Source organism: Pelecanus crispus, chromosome 9 (assembly GCF_030463565.1).
Source record: "Pelecanus crispus isolate bPelCri1 chromosome 9, bPelCri1.pri, whole genome shotgun sequence".
NCBI classification, from domain to species: domain Eukaryota; kingdom Metazoa; phylum Chordata; class Aves; order Pelecaniformes; family Pelecanidae; genus Pelecanus; species Pelecanus crispus.
In genome coordinates, this window is record NC_134651.1 from 31,519,352 (window position 1) to 31,538,509 (window position 19,158).

General features: G+C 60.9%; 1 protein-coding gene across 1 annotated transcript in view; it reads right to left on the reverse strand.

Moving 5' to 3' along the window:
- Positions 1-1,510: 1,510 nt before the first annotated feature.
- Positions 1,511-19,158, reverse strand: part of ABCA2 (ATP binding cassette subfamily A member 2) — a 33,402-nt gene continuing 15,754 nt past the window's right edge. Inside the window, exons 14-50 of the mRNA XM_075716902.1 lie at positions 18,852-18,948; positions 18,267-18,440; positions 18,075-18,177; positions 17,310-17,424; positions 16,770-16,960; positions 16,390-16,540; positions 15,923-16,127; positions 15,172-15,336; positions 14,711-14,891; positions 14,205-14,417; positions 13,691-13,887; positions 13,423-13,605; positions 12,786-12,970; positions 12,564-12,684; positions 12,006-12,296; positions 10,675-10,881; positions 10,389-10,491; positions 9,654-9,982; positions 8,884-9,097; positions 8,616-8,721; positions 8,084-8,195; positions 7,613-7,673; positions 7,178-7,352; positions 6,977-7,092; positions 6,559-6,706; positions 6,221-6,344; positions 5,234-5,366; positions 4,924-5,041; positions 4,599-4,777; positions 4,134-4,275; positions 3,655-3,789; positions 3,320-3,423; positions 2,949-3,041; positions 2,579-2,681; positions 2,281-2,418; positions 1,811-2,017; positions 1,511-1,546 (exon numbers count right to left, since the gene is read on the reverse strand). Of these exons, the coding sequence (XP_075573017.1) occupies positions 1,511-1,546; positions 1,811-2,017; positions 2,281-2,418; positions 2,579-2,681; positions 2,949-3,041; positions 3,320-3,423; positions 3,655-3,789; positions 4,134-4,275; positions 4,599-4,777; positions 4,924-5,041; positions 5,234-5,366; positions 6,221-6,344; positions 6,559-6,706; positions 6,977-7,092; positions 7,178-7,352; positions 7,613-7,673; positions 8,084-8,195; positions 8,616-8,721; positions 8,884-9,097; positions 9,654-9,982; positions 10,389-10,491; positions 10,675-10,881; positions 12,006-12,296; positions 12,564-12,684; positions 12,786-12,970; positions 13,423-13,605; positions 13,691-13,887; positions 14,205-14,417; positions 14,711-14,891; positions 15,172-15,336; positions 15,923-16,127; positions 16,390-16,540; positions 16,770-16,960; positions 17,310-17,424; positions 18,075-18,177; positions 18,267-18,440; positions 18,852-18,948 (5,655 nt within the window). The remainder of the gene's footprint in view (positions 1,547-1,810; positions 2,018-2,280; positions 2,419-2,578; positions 2,682-2,948; positions 3,042-3,319; positions 3,424-3,654; positions 3,790-4,133; positions 4,276-4,598; positions 4,778-4,923; positions 5,042-5,233; positions 5,367-6,220; positions 6,345-6,558; positions 6,707-6,976; positions 7,093-7,177; positions 7,353-7,612; positions 7,674-8,083; positions 8,196-8,615; positions 8,722-8,883; positions 9,098-9,653; positions 9,983-10,388; positions 10,492-10,674; positions 10,882-12,005; positions 12,297-12,563; positions 12,685-12,785; positions 12,971-13,422; positions 13,606-13,690; positions 13,888-14,204; positions 14,418-14,710; positions 14,892-15,171; positions 15,337-15,922; positions 16,128-16,389; positions 16,541-16,769; positions 16,961-17,309; positions 17,425-18,074; positions 18,178-18,266; positions 18,441-18,851; positions 18,949-19,158) is intronic.

The following is a 19,158-nucleotide window of genomic DNA, read 5'->3' on the forward strand; positions in this document are numbered from 1 at the left end:
CAGTTGGGCAGGTTGCCAGACCAGGGCCTCCAGCTGATCCCGTGCCAGGGAGGCAGAAAGGGCAGTGGGGCACATAGGGGGAGCTCGGCCCTGTGTGCTCCCTGGGAAGGATGGGGGACTCTGCACAGCCACCCCGAGGTGCTGCAAAAGCCTGGGGCACCCAGGGGTGGGTGGTTGGGGACAGCATCACAGGCCTGCCATCAGGGGGCTGTGGGTTGCTGGAGAGCTGGGGGCTGTGGGCTGGGGGGTGCTGCCAGGCTGCAGGTGCCAGGCATGGCCCCTGTGAGTGACAAGGCAGCAGGCCCCTCTGCAGAAAGGAGGGGCACTGCTGGTCATGGAAGTGCCTGTTGCCAGCCCCAGTGACGCCGCCAGCCCCATTGCCTCAGTCCATCCTGCCCTCCCCACCAACCTGGACACCACTCTCAGGCTGCACCAGCGCCCAGCCGGACTGTCGTCTTGTCTTCGTAGCTCAAGGCCATCCCACTCTCAGCTTCAAAAGCCATCCTGAGGTGCAGCAACCCCTCCCCAGTACCACCAGTGACCCAACAATAAGAAACAAGTGCAGGTGGCTCCTGTACAGGGCTGGACGCTGACCAATGAGTGCCATGACAAGGGGGAAAAGGAGGGGGACAGAGTAGAAAGGTGGCACAGCTGCAGCACTGCCCTGTGGTAGGGGAAGCAGGCAGCGAGGTCAGGCAGGAGGCAGGGTGAGGGGCTCTGGGAGGAGGGACGTGGTTGGGGCAGAGGGGAGAAACAGCTGGTGCCAGCATGTGAAATACCCTGTGAAATATCCCTCTGCCCCACCGCGTGCCCCTCTGGGGCAAGCCCCAGTCTGGGTGGGCAGGATGCACCAGCGGGGCTGAGGCCCCTGTCTCGGGCAGGCTGGAGGTTGCCGGTGACATCCTGTCAGTGACAGAAATCAATTGTGGGTGAAGCACCAGAGCTCCAGCCCCCGTGGCACTGTACCCCAAGCCCCCCACAGTGCCAAGGGCAAATGCCAAGCCAGGGGTCATGGAAACAAGGCAAAAGCAGCCGCCCGTCCTCTGGCCCTGCCAGGGACAGGCCTGGGATGGTGCCGGTGCTCAGGAGGGGAGGGGGGGGGCGTCCCCGCAGCCAGGGGTCCCCAGGGTGGGTGCAACTTGGGTCCCCAACTGAAGGCACCGCTCACAGGCCTCAGCCCTGCCACAGAGCATGTGGGGCTGGCAGCACTGGTGCCAAGCCATATTCTTCTCTTTGCAGTCTCTGTCTGTTTGCACACGCTGGCTGGGCAAGCCAGCTGAGGATGGTGGCCCCTGGCACCACACAATGACACTGCCCCAGAGCTGAAGGGGACAAAGCCATCTGGTGGGCGGTGGCTCGCAAGGTCCATCCAGGCTGGTGCCATACCCACCATGTCCACCCTGGCACATGCCTCCGGCTGCGGCAGCTCCACTCAACGGGGTGAAGGGAGGGGAGAGGCCAAAAGGGTTCAGTGGCTTCACAGCCAGGGGATGTGGCTGCCCCTGGGGTCTCAGCACAGCGTGTCCGTGTTGAACGAGAGCTGAGCCTGTGGGCACAGAGATGGGCAGGGCTCAGGGGCTGGGCTGGGCAGGGGCTGCCCACTCTGCCCAGCACACCCAGTGCTGCTGGGGCCAGGATCCGGCCTGGAGGGGAAGCAGCTGCCCCTCCCAGAGAGTCCTCTGATCCATCCCTGGCTCCACTGCGTCCCCTTCCCTGGATGAGACCCAGTGCCACAGCACCCAGCCCCAGTGCCCCGTGGCAGGGACACAGCTGGAACCAGGGACAGTCAGATGTGGGGACAACCTCTCACCCTCTCCTCTTCAAAGCTGATGAGGCCTTCATCGTCAGTCTCCAGGTCCTCCTGCTCTTCCACCACGAGGGCCCGTAGCTCCGTGGGGGCAGCCCGGGGGCGCAGCAGGCTCAGCACGCGCTCCAGGGGCGACTGCAGGGCACAGCTGGGGCTCGTCTCCTGCTGCTCCAAGTTGTCACTTTGCTTCTTGGCAAAATTCACAAACACCTGGGGGGGAAGGGGCAGGAGGCTGTGAGGAACCCCTGCGAGCACCTTCACCCCCTGACTGCCCCTCACTGGCCATCTGTGCCGCTGGAGACGGGCCCCAGTGCACTCCATCAGGCCGTGGCTGCCACTGTGCCCCCCACCTAGCTCCACCTCCCGTCCCAAAGGTGGTTTCTGCCAGGCACTTTGGCACAGCCACCCACCCCCAGCACAGCCACCCTCCCTGGGGACAAGCATCCAGCTGCCCACACTGTCCCCGGTCTCACGTTGTCCAATGTGGTCTGGCTGACGGAGTAGTCTTCGATGCCCAGAACATCCACGACCTGCTCCATCTTGCTAAAGACCTGCGCCAGAGAGATCTGGTCCGACTTCAGCTGGTACTGGGCCTTGGTGTGGTGCCGCTCCTGCAGGGGACAGGGATGTGACACACAAGCTCTCACTCCCAGACCCCCTCCTGTCACCCCGCAGGGGGGTTCCACAGAGGTGTCCCTTGGGGGATGAAGGCTGCTTGCACCCTGACGTGGGGGCTGGCAGGGGATGCCACTGCTACCGCAGGGAGCTCACCTTGAGGACAGCCTCAGGGAAGTTGCGGTTGAAGAACCTCACCACCTCCTTGACATTAAGGCTGGACTTCGTGCGCACTGTGATCATGTAGCCATCTCCGAACCTGCACGGGGACAAGGGACCCCATGAGGACCTGCCCCACAGCCTGCACCTCTGCGGGGAAGGACTGACCCCACGGAAGGGAATGATGCTCTCCAGCAGCTGCTGCACCCACCCAAGCAAGCCCATCCCCTGCCCGCCCTCCAAAGCAGCACCCACACAAAGGACTTACACCTTGCTGTGGGTACCACACTGTCACCCTGCCATGGGGGCCCAGCCCCTTCCCGCCCCGCAGCGCACACGGGGTGCTGGACCCCCACCAGGCTCTTACCGGTTCTTCAGGTGCTGGATGCTGCCGAGACACTTGAGCCGTCCATTCACCATGATGGCCAGGCGGGTGCAGAGCGCCTCACACTCCTCCATGCTGGGGAGACAAGGCAGGCTTCAGCAGGGTGGCATGGGGGGACAGTGCTAGTGGCTGCAGCTGGGGCAGGTGGGGAGCTGAGCTCCGCAAGCTATCACCCAGGTGCCGTGGCCCCACCACCAGGGATGGGAAGGCAGTAGAGGGTATTCTGGGCTCCTTCTGCTCCCTGTGACCCTGCCAAATGCCATCCCCTGGGGACCAAAGAGCCCCCTCCCACCCACGCAGCACCCCAGGTGCCTGGAGACATCAGAGGCGCAGCCAGAAAGCGCGCCGCAGACCTGTGAGATGTTAGCACCACGGAGCGACCAGTTTTGATGACATCCAGGATGAGGTTCCAGAGGAAACGCCGTGCCTTGGGGTCCATCCCTGTGGTGGGCTCATCCTGGGGGACAGACGGCACCCTCAGACACATCAGCCCCTGGGGTACCCCACCACCCCCTTCCTGTCCTGAGCCCAGCTCAGGACACCATCCCACACCCCAGGATACTCATGGTGGAGCCAGGGCCAGGCAGCTCCCACCCAGGGTCATTTCTCTGCCCTATCCCGGCACCAGCCCTAGGGACACAGTGGGTGGGAGGACCCCATGGGCAGGGTGCTGGAGCCCGGGGCGCACCAGGAAGATGAAGGCTGGGTATCCAATCAGTGCAATGGCAGTGGACAGCTTCCTCTTGTTGCCTCCGCTGTAGGTGCTGGCAGGCTTGTCGGCGTACTTGGTCAACTCCAGCTTCTTCAGTGCCCACTTGACCACCTGCAAGACATGAGGAGCTGCCATCACCCTGCCGAGGCCACAGGGCTGGCAGAGCTGGCAGCAGGCAGCAGGCAAGCAGTTGGGCTCCATGGCATGGGCCCGCTGCCAAGGGGACCACAAGCAATGTGCCAGTCAGGAGAGCCCCACAGCAGCCCCTGGCACAGCCACGAGCATTGGTGGCGGCCTGTGAGTGCATGTGCCTGGTCCTAGCACCCACATGGGCGTACCACTGAGGCGGCACTGCCATGAGGGCAGCAACACCAGCTCAGTCCCTGCTGGCGACAATGTCCCCAAGGCACAGTGCCAGCCCTCAGGTGCTGGCAATTGCCCACCCAGAGCCCTACCCGCTCCTCATCCTTCCAGGGGATGCCACGCAGGCGGGTGTAGAGCTCCAGGTGCTCCTGGGCTGTTAGCTCATCGAAAAGCGCATCAAACTGGGGGCAGTAGCCCAAGCTCTGCTGGACCTGCAGGAGTTCCTTCAGGATGCTGCGGGAGAGGACGGATGGGCCATAGGGAGAAGGAATTGCTTTTTGGGAGCACCCCATTGCTCACCCCCTTTCACAAGCCTTTATACTGGAGCATCTTCTACCAGATAACCCACAATGGGCAGCCTTGGCCAAGAGCCAGTGTCAGTCACCACCCCCCAGATGGTCAGCCCAGCAGGACACAGGGCTGCAGAGTCCCGCAGAGTCCCACAGAGTCACACGCAGACTCACACTGCTTCATCCTGGGAGACCCCCAAGCAGACCCTGTCCCATCCCCAGGACAGCAGGCAGTCCCCACCTCCCACCCAGCCCGTGTCCCCCGACCTGTGCCCGTTAATGAAGGCCTCTCCGCCTGTGGTGCTCTCGTCCCCTGTCAGCATCTTGAAGGTGGTTGTCTTGCCTGCGCCATTGACACCCAGAAGCCCGAAGCACTCCCCAGGCCGCACACCCACGCACAGCCGATCCACGGCCAGAATGCGCCCGATCTTGCGGGACTTGTACACCTGGTGGGGCAGGGGATGGGGGCTCAGCCCACCAGGAGGCACACCCAGACCCCTAGCCCTGACCCACGTCCTTTGGATGGGACGGCTCTGAGGTGTCTCCTTGCAGCCCCAGCGCATCCCCCACCGCTGCCGCCCCACTGCTGCACCTTCGTGAGGTTTTCGATCTTCAGCATGTCGTTGTCGGCATCACCGCGCAGGACACGGTGCCGCTCGTTGGCCACATCAATGTCATCCTCAATGGGTTTGGTGGAGACAGGCAGCCGCCTGCAGGAAGGCGCACAGGGCAGGGTGAGGATGCAGGCATTGGGGCTCCCTGCCCGCATGCCTGCTGGGATGGGCAGCTCACCAGCTCACACCCACTGGAGGGGCAGCCTTGAGCTAAGGGGTCCTGACGGCAAAGCTTTTCCCTACTGCCAACCCCCATTAGCCTGCCCCCCACTCCCCGGCTGCACTCACTGGGGCTTCCTGAAGAAGTTGTACTGGCACATGATGGTGATGAAGAAGCCGACAAAGCCTTCGATAGTCATGGCAACAAGCCCCCGCGTCACGATGTCCCATTCGAAGGGCGATTTCATTTTATCAAACTGCCCTGAGTGGGAGGAAAAGGAGACAGTGGCTGGGGACACCCTCCGGTGGGGACAACCTGGTTGTATGTTTTGAGCTGGCCTGTGACAACGTCACTGTCCTGCTTCTGTGTCCCCTCCCCTGCTGCAGCTGCCTGGGCAGGTCAGTGCTGCTGGCACGAGGCCTGGTCACAACAAGGCTTTCCATTCATAGCATGTATGCTGTTGAAATCATCTTGCAACTTTTCAGCCTCAGTAGGATAAATCCACGCAATTGAGAGTGGGTATTGGATGGGTTTGTCAGATCCTGCCCCAAAATTGCCCCTCATGATGCCAGCAGCACCTGGGTTATATATGGAAGCTGCCTGAGAAGCAGAGAGTAGCAAGAGCTTTTTGAGTCCAAGCTGAAGCTGCAAGTAGGAAAAGGCTCATTTTGGCTGGGCAGCGCAGCCCTGCAAGCAAGAGACCATGTCTGGAAGGAAAGAGCCCTTGCAGTCCCCATCCCTCATATCACAGCTTGGCCCCACCATAGCCCCATCATGGCTCCACCATGGCTCACCATGGCCCCACCGCAGGCAGTGTGCAACAGCAGCAGAAACGCACAACTCTGCCAGAGCTCACAACCTCTTCTCCCCATGGGAATGGTATTCAGGGTGGCCCAAGGAACCATTTTCAGCATCGCTGGCGCCACACCATGGCTGACCCTCAACCATGTCTCTTCCTGTGCCCCAGTCTAGTTCACATCCCCTGGCTTTTTGTTCCAGGTTGCTCTGGGCCTTGGGAAGCCCCACAGGGCAGGTGGAGGGGATGTGCCAGCACCATGGTCCCCCGCAGCCCCACATGCCCTGGAGCAAGGGAAGGAGGGAACAAGAGGCCATACCGATCTTGGCGTAGTATTCATTGATGTACTCATTGTAGGCCATCTCCATCAAGCCATGGCCCAGGTTATAGTTAGGGAATACAAGGAAGCAGCTCTTCAGGTAGCTGTTCACCACCTTCAGATCCTGTGGGGAATAGGCAGAGAGGACATGATCATCAGAAACCCCTGAGGACTGTGAGTGCGTGGTAGGATCAGGATCCCTGCCAAGATACAGCCCAGTCAGGTCTCATAGCTGACCCTGCTGGGAGCAGGAGTTTGGAGCAGAGACCTCCTGAGGTCCCTCCCAGCCTGAGCTGTCCCACGACCCGATGGTCCAGGCAGAGCTGTGAATCCCGTACCTTGTCGTGCTCAAAGAGCTGCAGCAGGAACGTGGCGACGGTGGCTGTGATGCCGATGAAGAGGTTGATGACGATGAGAAAGACATAGGCGGAGCTGGGCACCTCGAACCAGAAGGAAGCAGGGTACATGATAGGGGTGATGGACCAGCTGGGAAGGTGAGCAAGCAGGAGCACATGTCAGTGCGGCAGGAGAGGGACTGGGCAGCACCAACCATCGAGCCTTGGGATCACCCATCTCCCAGCCCTGTCCTCCCCAGGCTCTCCCACCCCAGTCCTTGCAGCCCACCACCTACAAGAGCTGCAGAACATCAGCCAGATGGGCAGCCCCGAGGCCAGATCCTGCCCACATAGCTACAGTGCAGACAGGGCATTGGAGGGACCCAGCAGTGCATCCTGACCACCCCTCTGAGCAACATACCCATAGAGCAGGAAGAGGGAAAGGACAGCAGGGAAGTTGGTGGGAGAGGTGTATGCCGGGAGGTCGAAAACAAACAGGATGATGATGCAGCACGTGGCCGGCACCAGGTAGTTCAGCTGGAGAAGACAGAAACTTCTGTGACTGCCCACCCACCCATCCGGCCCTGGGGGCTCAGCCAATGGGGCCACATGCCCTGCTCACCATGTCCCACACATAGTTGGCCAACCAGTAGATGACGGGGTCACAGCCACTCACAAACTGCAGGTGTTTGGCCTTAGTGGCCTTTTCAGCCACCAGGAACACCACAAAGCTGGCCGGCACAAAGGACATGGCCACGATGATGAAGATGGCAATCACCACGTCTGTGCCTTGCAGGCTGCAGGGGGAGCAAGGAGGAGAGCAGGGATGCCATCACCCTCAGCTGCCCAGGGAAGGGCCACCCGTCCTGGCATGGCACAGTTGCTGTGCACAGGGCAGGGCAGGACATGGCACAGGGACCCCCACATCACAGCCACCCGGCCCCCCCATCGCAGCCTGCAGGGCAGAAGCTTTGGCATTCCCCTGCAAACCACAGTGAGGAGCTCCCTCCCTTCCACAGGACAGCCACACTCCCTCAAACCCACTTCCTGGACCTACAGGTAATCCAGGGACAGGCTGGCGCTCGTCTTGTTCATGGGGTGGTTGGTGACCGTGATGCCTGCAGGAAGGCCCAAGAAGAAACATAGGAGTGTGAAAGCTGGCTCAGGACAGAAAATCTTGCCCCCAGCCTGCCTGGTCCTGGCTCTGAATGGGAGCACAGGTTTCCTCCTTGCAGCTTGGCAGGAGCAGAGCTGTCTGAAGCAACCAAGCACCTCAAGGCCAAGCCCTTCCACACAGACTGGCAGAGAGCATCCTCAGACATGTCACAAGCTCAGGTGCCTTCAGGCAGTGCTTTGGGATGTTCTGCCCTAGCCCAGATCTCATAGCCAAGGTGTGTGGCCCCCCTGCCCCAACTGGGCACTAGCCTGCTTGGTCCAACAGAGCACTTTGCACTTTAGAGCCTGGTTGGACCGTGCCCTAAAGCTGTTCCTGACATGCTTCTGCCCTTAAACACCTCCAGGTCCTCACCGTAGGCAGCAGGGTTGCCTTTGGTCTTGGGCAAGTTGGCTCGCAGGATGGCATTGTTGAGAGCGTTGAGGTAGGTGGGCATGCTGTGGTAGCCCTTGTTGTTGTAGAAGACCTGGAGGAGCAGAGAAGAGTGGTGGGAGGTGGCAAGAGCTGGGCCCATGGCAGATGTACTGGAAGGGAGGGATGGGATGGGACAGGGTGGGATGATATGGGATGAGGCAGAATGGGGTGGAAGGGATGAAGTGGGATGGAATGGGACAGCCACAGGGCAGGCTTCCTGTGCTCATGTCTGTGGGGAGAGCAGGCCACTGCTGACCACTCTGGGCAAGACCTGCTGGGGTGGAAGCTGCTAAGCACCCCATGGAGTGAGAGCCCCACCAGATTCCTTGGTGGAGAGCACTGCTGCAGAGCTGTGGGTGAGGGGTCCCTGCCATGCAGGCAGCACTGCCTGCCCCCTTCTCCTCCCAACCCATGCCATGGCTGCCACTGCCCACCCATCTCCTATCTGTGGTGGGGTGCAGCGCAGTCCCACCTGGGCTGTTCTCCGGACGGCAATCTTGCGCACCATGGCAGGAGCCCTGGCCCCGAAGGAGGCCGGGATGGATTTCTGGACATTGCCGAAGGTGAGTGCCCCATACCTGTGGGACAAGGCATCACTGAGAAGCTGTGACCGCTGTCCTCTGCCTCTGGGAGCAGGGCCATGCTTGAGCATGCTCCTGGCTTCCATCAGCACCCCAATTCCTGGGTCCCCCACTCCTGCTCCACAGCACAGGGCAGACCCTCCCAGCCTTCCCTCTTGCCTGTGCAGCCGGAAGCGATCCGAGGTGTAGAGCAGATACTCAGAGACGTTGCGCCCTGTGATGTCTGCCAGGATGTCCCCTGTCACCACCTTCATCTGCGGGGGGTGGCCCCCCACGCCGCTGGGGCAGGAGAAGCCAGTCCCCTGCATGGAGCACGTGCACTTGATGGGCTCATGGACAATGCGGGGCAGGGCAGGGGCTGAGGTCACGGTCTCTGAGGAGCAGAGAGGGCAGCTCAGCCAGGCTCCTGCTTGCCTTGGCTTCCTGGGACAATGTGGGGGCAAGAGGCTGAGCTGAGGGGTCCCGGCTGGGCAGGGAGGGAGTGCTCTGCCCCACAGCCAGAGCCCAGTCCGCAAGAGGGCTTTTGTGTCCTGGTGACCAAGAGGGACCAAGAGATGGATGTGGGGAAAAACTCTGGGGGGACAGAAATGGTTCAGAGAGGGGCATGAAGTGTGGCTGGAGAAGGCAATAGCTGGGGACTGTGGACCAGTGATGGTGACACAAGGCTGGCCACAGGGCTCTTGATGGTGTCACCATCCCAGGGAGCTCCACCGGCACTGCCAGGGCTGAACAGGGAGTGGTGCTCCAGGACCAGCACCAGCCCCGAGACAGATGTTCAGCACAGTGATGAGATGCTCTGCTGTGGCCAGGCCAAACTGATAGGCATTTCCAGGGGTCCCTGGAGCTGCTTCTGCAGGCGAGATATTCATCTCTGTGCTGGAGATGAATCCCAGGCCTGGACAGGCTCAGGCACCAAGTGCAGGTGATACCTTTGACAGTGGAAGAGAAGGTCGTGGAGTTCCAGGCACGGAGCAGGTCCTCATCCACTGAGACAGGGTAGTCAGAGGGGGCCGGGGATGGAGGCGGTGGTACAAAGTTGGAGAGCGGCAGGCCCTGGGTGAAGGAGTCAATGCACATGGCGTCGAAGTACTTGGCTGCCAGCATCTTGGACTCATTGCTGTTCAGGTTGAGGGTCTGCATGGGCTGGTCCAGTGTGTTGTTGAAGGCTGTCTTGAGCACGCAGGTGGCCCCCACACCAGAGGGCAGGTGGAAGGTGTTTACCAGCTGCTGGGGGCTGGCATCAGGAGACAGCCTGATGCTGCAGGGAGAGGAGCAGGTGAGGAACAAGGAGACATGGGTCTCACACCACCTTGGCCATTCTTCTGCTGAGACCTTCCTGAGGCCTTGGCACATATCATGACTAAATGGGCATGGGCACCACAGTGGCACACACAGCCCAGGCCTGGCATGAGAGAAGCTGCCTATCGCAGCCAGCATCAGGGCTGGCACCTCTCCCAGAGACACCCTGGGGAGGATGGAGGCTGCTTTCTGCAAGGGGACATGGCACCAACCAGGCTCTGCTCCAAGCCCGAGCCAGCCCTGGCACCAGCCCTGCTGTGGGCTGCCCCTCCTGCTGACACCCATCGCAGTCCCAGGGATAGTGACAGAGATGGGGACAGAGACAGGGCATGGAACGCTGGTCACCAGTGAATGGCGGCTCTCACCGGTACTCACGCCGCTCCTCATTGGCATAAGGAATGAAGTTGCCCTTGGGCTGAGTGTAGTTGTGGTACTGCGATGGCGAGAGGATGAGGGGTGGCAGGTCACCTGCAAGGACAAGGACAGGAACCCACTTGCACCAGCAGCACCACCATGCACAGGCAGACTGGCCGAGCACCCACAAGCCTTGTCCTCACCCCCACCCCAGCCAGTGTCCCCATTGGCCACACCGGGGCAGGCAGAAGGGGCCACTAACAGCCACCAGTGTGCAGGTGGATGGCTTGCAGGTACCTATTTCGGGCACAGAGAGCGCCACCGTCATGGCTACGCAGACGAAGAAGGCGGGCAGGAGGATCTGTGAGAAGAGAGCCTTGGTGTTGCGCTTGGCACAGTGGAAGCGTTTGATGATCAGCCCATGGAACTGGCGCAGCTTCAGCCACGAGCCCTCCAGCTTGAAGCTCCCCTGCCCAGCCAGGTCACGGTCCTCCGCCTCCACCTCTGCTTCTTGCTCTGGGAGGGGAGAAGGATGTCAGCACCCGGCACAGCTGCTCCCGCACCTGCCTTGGCCTCCAGGGAGCTGAGCCGGGCACTGAGCCAGGCGCAGCCACCCCAAGGGACAGGACAGGACCAACCCTGACAGTCACCGAGCCAATGCAGCACCGCGCTGTGAAGTGAGGCAGCTGGCTGGTGTGTTCCTCTTGGCCCCAAATGGGAAATTTAGACAACAGTTTTAAAAAAACAACCTCAATTGGTGCTTTTTGGCAGAACCCCTCCATTTTCCCATCAGGTCTCCCAGCTGGCGAGGGGTCAGTGCCGTCAGGAACGGGGGACAGGACATCGGTGGGGGGACACAGCAAGGCACCGGGCATGGGGCTGGGGCTCAAGGAGCTATGCTGTGGCACTGTCTCGGCTCTGCCTCCCACAACCCAAATCACAACACTCAGAGCAGCCCTGGCCGGGGAGGCAGCGTGGCACATCCCTGAATTTATCATGACAAGAGCTGCTGGGATAACCCAGAAAAGGATTTGGGAATAAAACAGCAGCCTCAGGGAGCCTGCCTACATCTTCCACCCTCCAGCAGTCCCAGCATCTGGGAAAGGGAGAGGCCCCAAGCCCAGTCAGGGTACGGAGGGCAAAGCCACCAGCTGGAAGATGATTCCGTGCCCAAGGGCCAAGAGGAGACAACCCAACCAGGCACCAGCACGAGGAGCAAGCACATTAGTGGGGCAAGTCTGCAGGATAGCACTTGTGGGATCCGAGGGAGGCAAAGGGCAGAGCTAACGCCGGCTCTGCCTGCACCTGCTGGCTCCATGTTTCAGCACAGGACTCCCCCACACATATGCTACCAGTTTGGGGGTGCAAACTGGTGGAAGCACCTGTTGCCAGCCCTCCCACCCAGGCTGCGGTTCGCTGGGCGCAGCGTTGGCAGATGCATCATCAGACCCTCCATTGCCCCAGCAGACACGGCTCCCCCTCCCCAGCACATCCACCTGCCCCAGGCAGGCGAGCTCTGCCCTGCCCAAGTGCAGGGACTAGCACTGCCACTGCCCTGGCCACCCTCCACGTCCCAGCTGAGCACCTCCCCTGGCCCCTGCCGCTGGCCAGGCACCGGCAGCACGAACCTTGCAGACTGATGTTATCAGGGTCCTGCCGGTTATCGAACAGGGGTGCGTAATCCCCAAAGAATTCAGAATAAGTCCCACCTTCGTCACCCCGCACAGAGCCCACCGAGGAGGCCGAGCGCAGGGATGCCTGCGACTGTGCCAGCTTGGAGCAGGTCACTAGGTTGCTGAGTTCCACCTCGGGCTTCTCCAGCATGGCCGCTTCAGCCAGGGGCTCCCCGTTGGCCTCAGGCTTTGGGCCCAGCTCGGGCACGGGTGGCCGCAGGGCATCCTTCTGGGACTCCTTCATGTCTGGAAGGAGAAGGGGGGTTGCCACCAGCCATGCTACCCTTCACTGTGGCATGGCACGGAGTGGGAACAGATCTGCTTTGCAAACCTGGAGTGGAGCAGAGACCAGCTGCCCTTGGCCGGGATGGGCTCTGCTGGAGACCACTCCTCCCCTTGGGAAAGGAGACTCCTGCAGCCAGGCGCAAGGGGAGAGGAGCCACCAAGCCCATGCAAAGGCACACAGCCCCTCACCAGCCCCAGCAGCACTGTGTGCCCCCCCGCCACCCGTACCCACATCGCTGTTCTCCAGAGACTGGTCCTCCTCGGACACCTTCAGGAAGACCTCCTCCAGCGTGGTGTCCATCAGTCCGAAACTGGTGAGGTCCAGCTCTTCCAGGCTCTGCTCCAAGTGCTGTGGAGGTAAAGTGCTGCATGACGAGGGCAGGAGCTGCCCGCAGCGCTGCGGCCCCCCACAACCGCCTGCCTGCCCACCCCACCAGCCCCCGCGGTTACCTGGAAGAGCCTCTCGAAGCATCCCTTTTTGACAGCTTCACTGGGCAGGATGTAGGAGAGTTCAGTGTTGGTGTCAGAGATGAGGAGGCAGGAGGCCACATATTTCTTGATGAACTGAGAGACTCGAGGCTCGGAGCAGGGGCTGACAGAGGAGTGGGCTGGGGGGCTGTGTGGCTGGCCTGGCTCTGTGGCAGAGGGGCAGCACCAATTGGTCACTTCACACCCGGCCTCCCACCAGGACCCACCATGTCCACCCTACACCCCAGCACGGTGGAGGCTTCTCCAGCCTCCATCACAGGGTGCTGGAGGCTTCCTGGCTGCCCTGCCTGGCCTGGGGACGGTGCTCTGCACTGTGGCCCACGCTGGACGTCTCAGTGGGCAGCCCATGAGCCTGACAGAACCAGTGCCTGGAGACAAATGCCACCATGCAGGGTCTAACCCGGGACCCAGATGGGAGAAATCATAGCTGAGCAATGCCATCTCACACACCCCTGTCCTGTCCCCCTCTGCCCTCCACGTGGCTTAAGAAGACTTGGGGTGAGAGCACTTGGGCGTTGACCTCTCGTTCCTTTCCTGGGCTGAAGAAGGGCTGGTCCCATCTACTCCTCTAAACACAGGGTCCCGCTGCCCCCCAGACCTGTGCCGTTCCTGGTGTCCGACTGCTTCTTCACCACTGTCAGCTTGTAGCCGTCACCATAGGTGCTCTTGAGGAAGAGTGGAGAGCCGCAGCACTTCAGCTTGCCGTGGGAGATGATGGCAATGCGGTCACCCAGTAGGTCAGCCTCATCCATGTGGTGCGTGGAGAGCAGAATGGTCCTCCCTGATGGTGGCACAGAGCCTCATCAGAGAGGCCAGGGCCACCACAGCCAGAGGAGCAATGCTGGGCTCTGCCCATCTCCTCTCACCTGGCTTGTACTTGAGGATCAGGTCCCAGATGGCCCTGCGTGCGTATGGGTCCACACCAGCCGTGGGCTCATCTAAGATCACGGCCCGCGACCCACCCACGAACGCAATGGCCACTGACAGCTTCCTCTTCATGCCCCCTGAGAGGGTCTGCACCAGGGAGTGGCGTTTGTTGGAGAGCTCCAGGTCCTCAATCATTCTGGGGACAGGGGAGAAGCACCGGGGATGCTGGGGAGCTGTACCGGTGCCCAGTGCCTGCAGGGAGCATGTGATGCCTCTTCCCGTGTGGCAGGGAAGAGAACCTACAGCTCTCAGCCACTGGGACAGCCCAACTACAGAAGCATCTTCTGCTGGCTTCCACAGCCTGATACCCCAAGTTATGGAAAACACTTGGTGGAGCTGCTCTGGGGGACATCACTGCTCCCAGACAGCCCACCACAAGCACAGCCAGTAGGAAGGGGACACACACACACACAAAAGGCACGGATGGAGCAAAAGGAGCTGGGGGGTGCCTACTTGTCCATCTCCTTGCGGATCTCCTCCTCCGCCATGCTCTTGAGCTGCGAGTAGAACCAGAGGTGCTCCTCCACCGTCAGCCTGTCGAAGAGCACGTTATGCTGGGGACACATGCCCAGGTTCTTCCGGATCTTGTCCATCTCTGTCCGGATATCATGGCCGTAGATGGTAGCAGAGCCCGAGGTCGGAGGGAACAAGCCAGTGAGGATAGACCTGGACGGATGGAGAAAGGCAACAATGTGAGGGACCTCGTATTCCTCTGTCTGGTCCCAGTACCAATCACCACCTCCAGGAGCATTTGCTGGGCCCCAGGCAGAGCAATACCAGTGCCAGACCATGTGCCCGCTGCCTGTTCCCCTTTTGTGCCACCCCCACATCCATGCTGCTGCCCTCTGCGCGTGGCTCAAGCTGCCACAATGCCCTGCAAGTATGTCATGCAGCACCTTCCCCACTGACTGCAGCTGGCCAGAAGGACACGGCCCACATCCACCCCAATGGGCACTCACATGGTGGTGGTTTTGCCTGCACCGTTGTGCCCCAGGAAGGACACCACCTGGTTTTCGTAGAGGTTGAGGCTCAGCTTGTTCAGCGCCAGCTTCTTGTCCGTCTTGTAGACCTTGGTGAGCTTGTCAATGCAGACAACCAAGGGAAGGTGGGTCGGCTCCTCCTCGATGCCCCGTGTCTCCTCTGCCACAAGAGCAGGATGGTGAGGAGCCAGGGGGTGGCAGGGAGGCCAGGCTTGGAGTAGTGGCTGTGCTGGCTCGTGGCCACTTCCCCGCCACTTCTTGCCAGCTTCCCCCCTCCCGCACCATGGGCAGCAGCTCCCAGACAGGCAGCAGCACCTGGCCCAGGTTCCTGCCCCAACAAGGGCACAGGGGACACATGGGGGTCCCTGGCCACAACAAGACCCTGCAGCAGAGCTAGGGCCATCCCTGGGCCGCCCTCTGCTGTCCCTGTCTGCCCTCACCCAGCCTCCGGCTCTCCATGGCACAGGCCTGATCCTCCTCCATGATGCTGAGGCGGGTGGTGTGGGACCAGGGCCAGGTCCACTCCCAGGTCTCCACTCGCCCGTTGCCCAGCCAGTAAGACTTCTGGAAGGGAAAGTACCAGGGCCGCGGCAAGCCGAACATGCCTGCAAGCACAACCCCCGTGGAGTCAGGGCCAACCCTGCACCCATGTCTGTGAAGAAGCTGGCTGAGGGCCAGGGCAGAGCTTGGCATGGGTACCGGCATGGGCATGAGCTTGGAGGTTTCCCCAGCTTAGGGACATCAAAGCAGGGTGGGGGCTGCAAGCGCCCTGGCCACCTGGGCTCAGGACAACACTGCCAGGCTGCGCAAGGAAGCAAAGTCCTTTGGGCTTTGGGTTGGGCCTGGCTCACACTTCAGTTTTACTAGAAAAGCAAAGAAAGCAGGTGAGACTCCTCCCCAGGCAGGTGATAAGGGAGAACAGTGATCCAGCCATGGACACCTTGCTTTGCTACAGTTGGCCAGTGAACCGAGACACATGACTGAAGATCTCCAAGGAACCTGCTGGTGTCACCAGTGGGTCAGGGCATGTGGACAGGTGTCCCCAACAGGACACATGCAGGGGACCCTGAAGGCACATTGTGCCAAATCCCACCACGTCAGGGCTGAGCACCACCAGGAACCAGCAGTGTCCCCAGCAAGGGGGCTCCCGTAAGATCAGAGGTGCCCTCATGTACCACCTCCCACACGTACCAGGGTGCACGGCCTCAATGTACCACGTGAGCACCCCATACACCACGGCATCCACAATTAGCATCATCATGGACAGCAGGAGGTTGAAGTCGTCTCCTTCCACGGGCGACTGGCTGAAGGTGTGCCACTGGATGCCCACGCCAGCCACCTCGTACAGCGCAAAGTACTTGGAGCCCAGCCCAAAGGCTGTGGTGGACATGAGGGACTGCAGAGAGGTGGAGGGAAGGGAAAGGGGCGTCAGCAGGAACCACAGCCCAGCTCTAGAGGAACAGGTCGGGGCAAATTCCTACCTAGTGCTGCCCCGCCCAGCCCCATGGAGATGCCTCCAAAGCCCCATGGGGAGTTGGTTCATACAAGCAGAGGTTTGCCCAGGGCTTGGTGACAGCTTGGTGACCTGTGTACTGGACATGGGGTGTCCAGGGCAAACCTGGGGCCAAGCACTTCCCCAGCAGCTGCAGCCAACTCACCGCGATGCACTTCTCAAAGGCTGTGATCTTGTCATGTGCCACCTCCTCCCGGATGGCCACATACATATAGGGCACATAGCTGAGGAAATAGATGATGCCGCCACATGCAGAGGCCAGCTTGGCCTTGGAGTAGAGCACCGACACCAGGAAGCTGCATGGAGGAGAGCGTCATCTCAGATCCTACTCTGCCAGGGCTTTCCCCACACCTGATTTTGGTGGTGTTGAGGTGATAAACTGGCCCCTCAAATCAGCTGGCTGAGGGGACTTGTGTCCCTCCACCAGCCCTTGTCCACACAGCTCCCAGCACCCCCGACCCATGGCACAAGGACCCTGGCACTGCCCATGCTCCCTCACCCCACAGGGTGGACCAGGCAGCTCACCAGAACATGATGGTGGCCACTGCGTAGATGGCAAGAAAGAGCCAGATGATGAGGACATCGCTGTGCATCAGGACCTTGCCGTACTTCAGGATGGCGGTGAGTGCCGTGACCGAGATGGAGAGCTGGACAAAGCCAGTGATGAACCAAGCCACCCAATGCACCGCGTTGTTCAAGCCCATCATCTTCATCACCTGCGAGGCCAAAACTGCTCAGCGGGGCTGTCCCCTACCCTGTGCATCCCTGCTGCCTCACTCACTGGGAGAGCAATGGGCAGCACCAAGGGGTCCCCCAGGCGCTGCTGGGAGCAGGCAGGCCACAGCACCCTGTGCCAGGGTGCCAACAGGCTCAGCCCCCTCCAGCACTGGGCAGGGCTTGTGCCAGGGACACTTGGAAGGACCAGCTCAACCCAGGGATGTGGGATCTGTGCCCACCCCAGCTCACATGCCCTGGATACGTGGGGAAGGTGCCCAGGGACGCAGCGCAGAACTTAAAGCTCAAAGATGCCAGTTCCTCCTCAAGGATCTCTCCCACCACCCCCACCTCTTTCAAGCGATGCTCCTTCTCCGTCACAATGTGCTGGATCATCATGGCCACCGAGTAGACCCAGGAGATCACCATGCACAGGGGCATCATGTGCTCGATGACGAAGAGGAAGCTGGTGGGGTAGAGGAACAGAGGGGCGAGCTGGATGGTGGCACTACCGCAGAGACCCAGGCAGACCCTGGGGCACAGGGCAACAGAGGGGCTCTTCACCACCTGGGGACAACCAGCCATCTGGTCCAGCAGCTCCTTAGCGCCCTGAAAGAGCTTCTCCAATGAGCCCATAGGACAATCTAGTGTCCTGGCTGGCAGGTCCTGACAAGTAAGTGGGCAGCAGCCACAGGCTCAGCCTGGTGCCCTGCCTACCCTGCTATGCATGGGGCCCTACCCACCCTCCTGCGCTGGAGGGTTGGTGGCTCTGGGACTTCTCCAGGTGCTTCCTCCACACCACTGTGTCCAATAACCACCGACAGACCCACGTGCCATCCATTTACCACACTCCTCTTGTTCTCCCCAAGTCTTTCAGCCTCCAAGACAGCCCACAGCCATGAGTTCCTCACTTCAGCTGCAAACTGGACACAAAATCCTTCCCCTGCTTGCCTAGCCTGGTGGTCCAAGGAACAGGGCTTAACTGGTTGCTCATCACTCCCAATGTCACCAACCTTTCTCAGGCCCCCAACTTAACCCCCTTTCCCAGCTGAAGTATCCTGGCCTGCAAAGGGGAAGAGGGAAGGTCCTGCCCCTGCCCACACGGGTGTTACTCACTCGTCCCGGGTATAACATGGGTATGGGAACATCTGCACATAGTTGCCAGGCTCCACCACGTCGTGGCCAACAAATGTGTTGATAAGGGCACGTTCCATCATGTCTGGGGACAAGGAGGAGAGGACAAGCTGAGCGGGCAGGGCAGGCAGGGGCTGGGGATGCAGGCAGCTGTGGCAGGGAGCTGGCACTCACCCTGAATCCAGACGAAGCCATAGAGGAAGTAGAAACGGCCACCGGTGTTGGGGCCGGGCCGCCAGTATGCCCGCCGGATCTCGTTGGTCTTCTCTGTGAAGCTGGAATTCTGCCGGATCTTGTACATGACATGGGGGGGCAGTGAGCCATCCCTGTTGGTCTGGAAGATGACACCTACAGGCAGTGGGAGAGGCAGGGAGCCCACTGGCACCACGGGAGATGGCCACACCAGCCAGCCTGCAGTGATGGGCAGGGATGTGGAGGAGTTCAGCATGTCCCAGCCAAGGGCACCACAAGGGCTGTCATGGATGAGGAGGGTGAGCATGTCCCTAGCATGGGATGCGAGGGCACATGGACAGCAGGCAGCAGTGGTGGGAGAGCCAGGATAGCAGCAGGGTGCTGCAGCCGGCAGGGCTTGTCCAGGGGCAAGAAGATGGGTGCCATGAGATGCTCGGTCTGCTTATCCACCCAACGCATGCACCAAGGGACCCATGTCCCAAAGCCAGTAGCCCCAGCCCTGGGCCCAGCTGGAGAAGGACACGGCTTCAGGGACCCCTGAGAAGGGGCTGGTTCCTGGGGACATACTGGCAAAGACTGTGACGTTGTCCTGGTAGGCCTGGTTCAGTGTGTAGTTGACGATGCTCTCCTCATCCGGGAAGCCTTTGAAGATGTCCACGCTGACCTAGTGGGAGGGGAAGGCCAGTGAGACCCCACTGCCCCGATGGGTCTAGCACATGGACCCTGCATATGGTGCAGCATGTGCCACCCACAGCCACCCCACGAGCCCCCAAACCCAATGGTGGTTGGGCACCTCGACTGTTGACATCTCCTGACACTGCAGAAGCCACTAGCTCCTCCAGGGCTCCTTAAGGAGGAGCTTGGCCTCCATGTC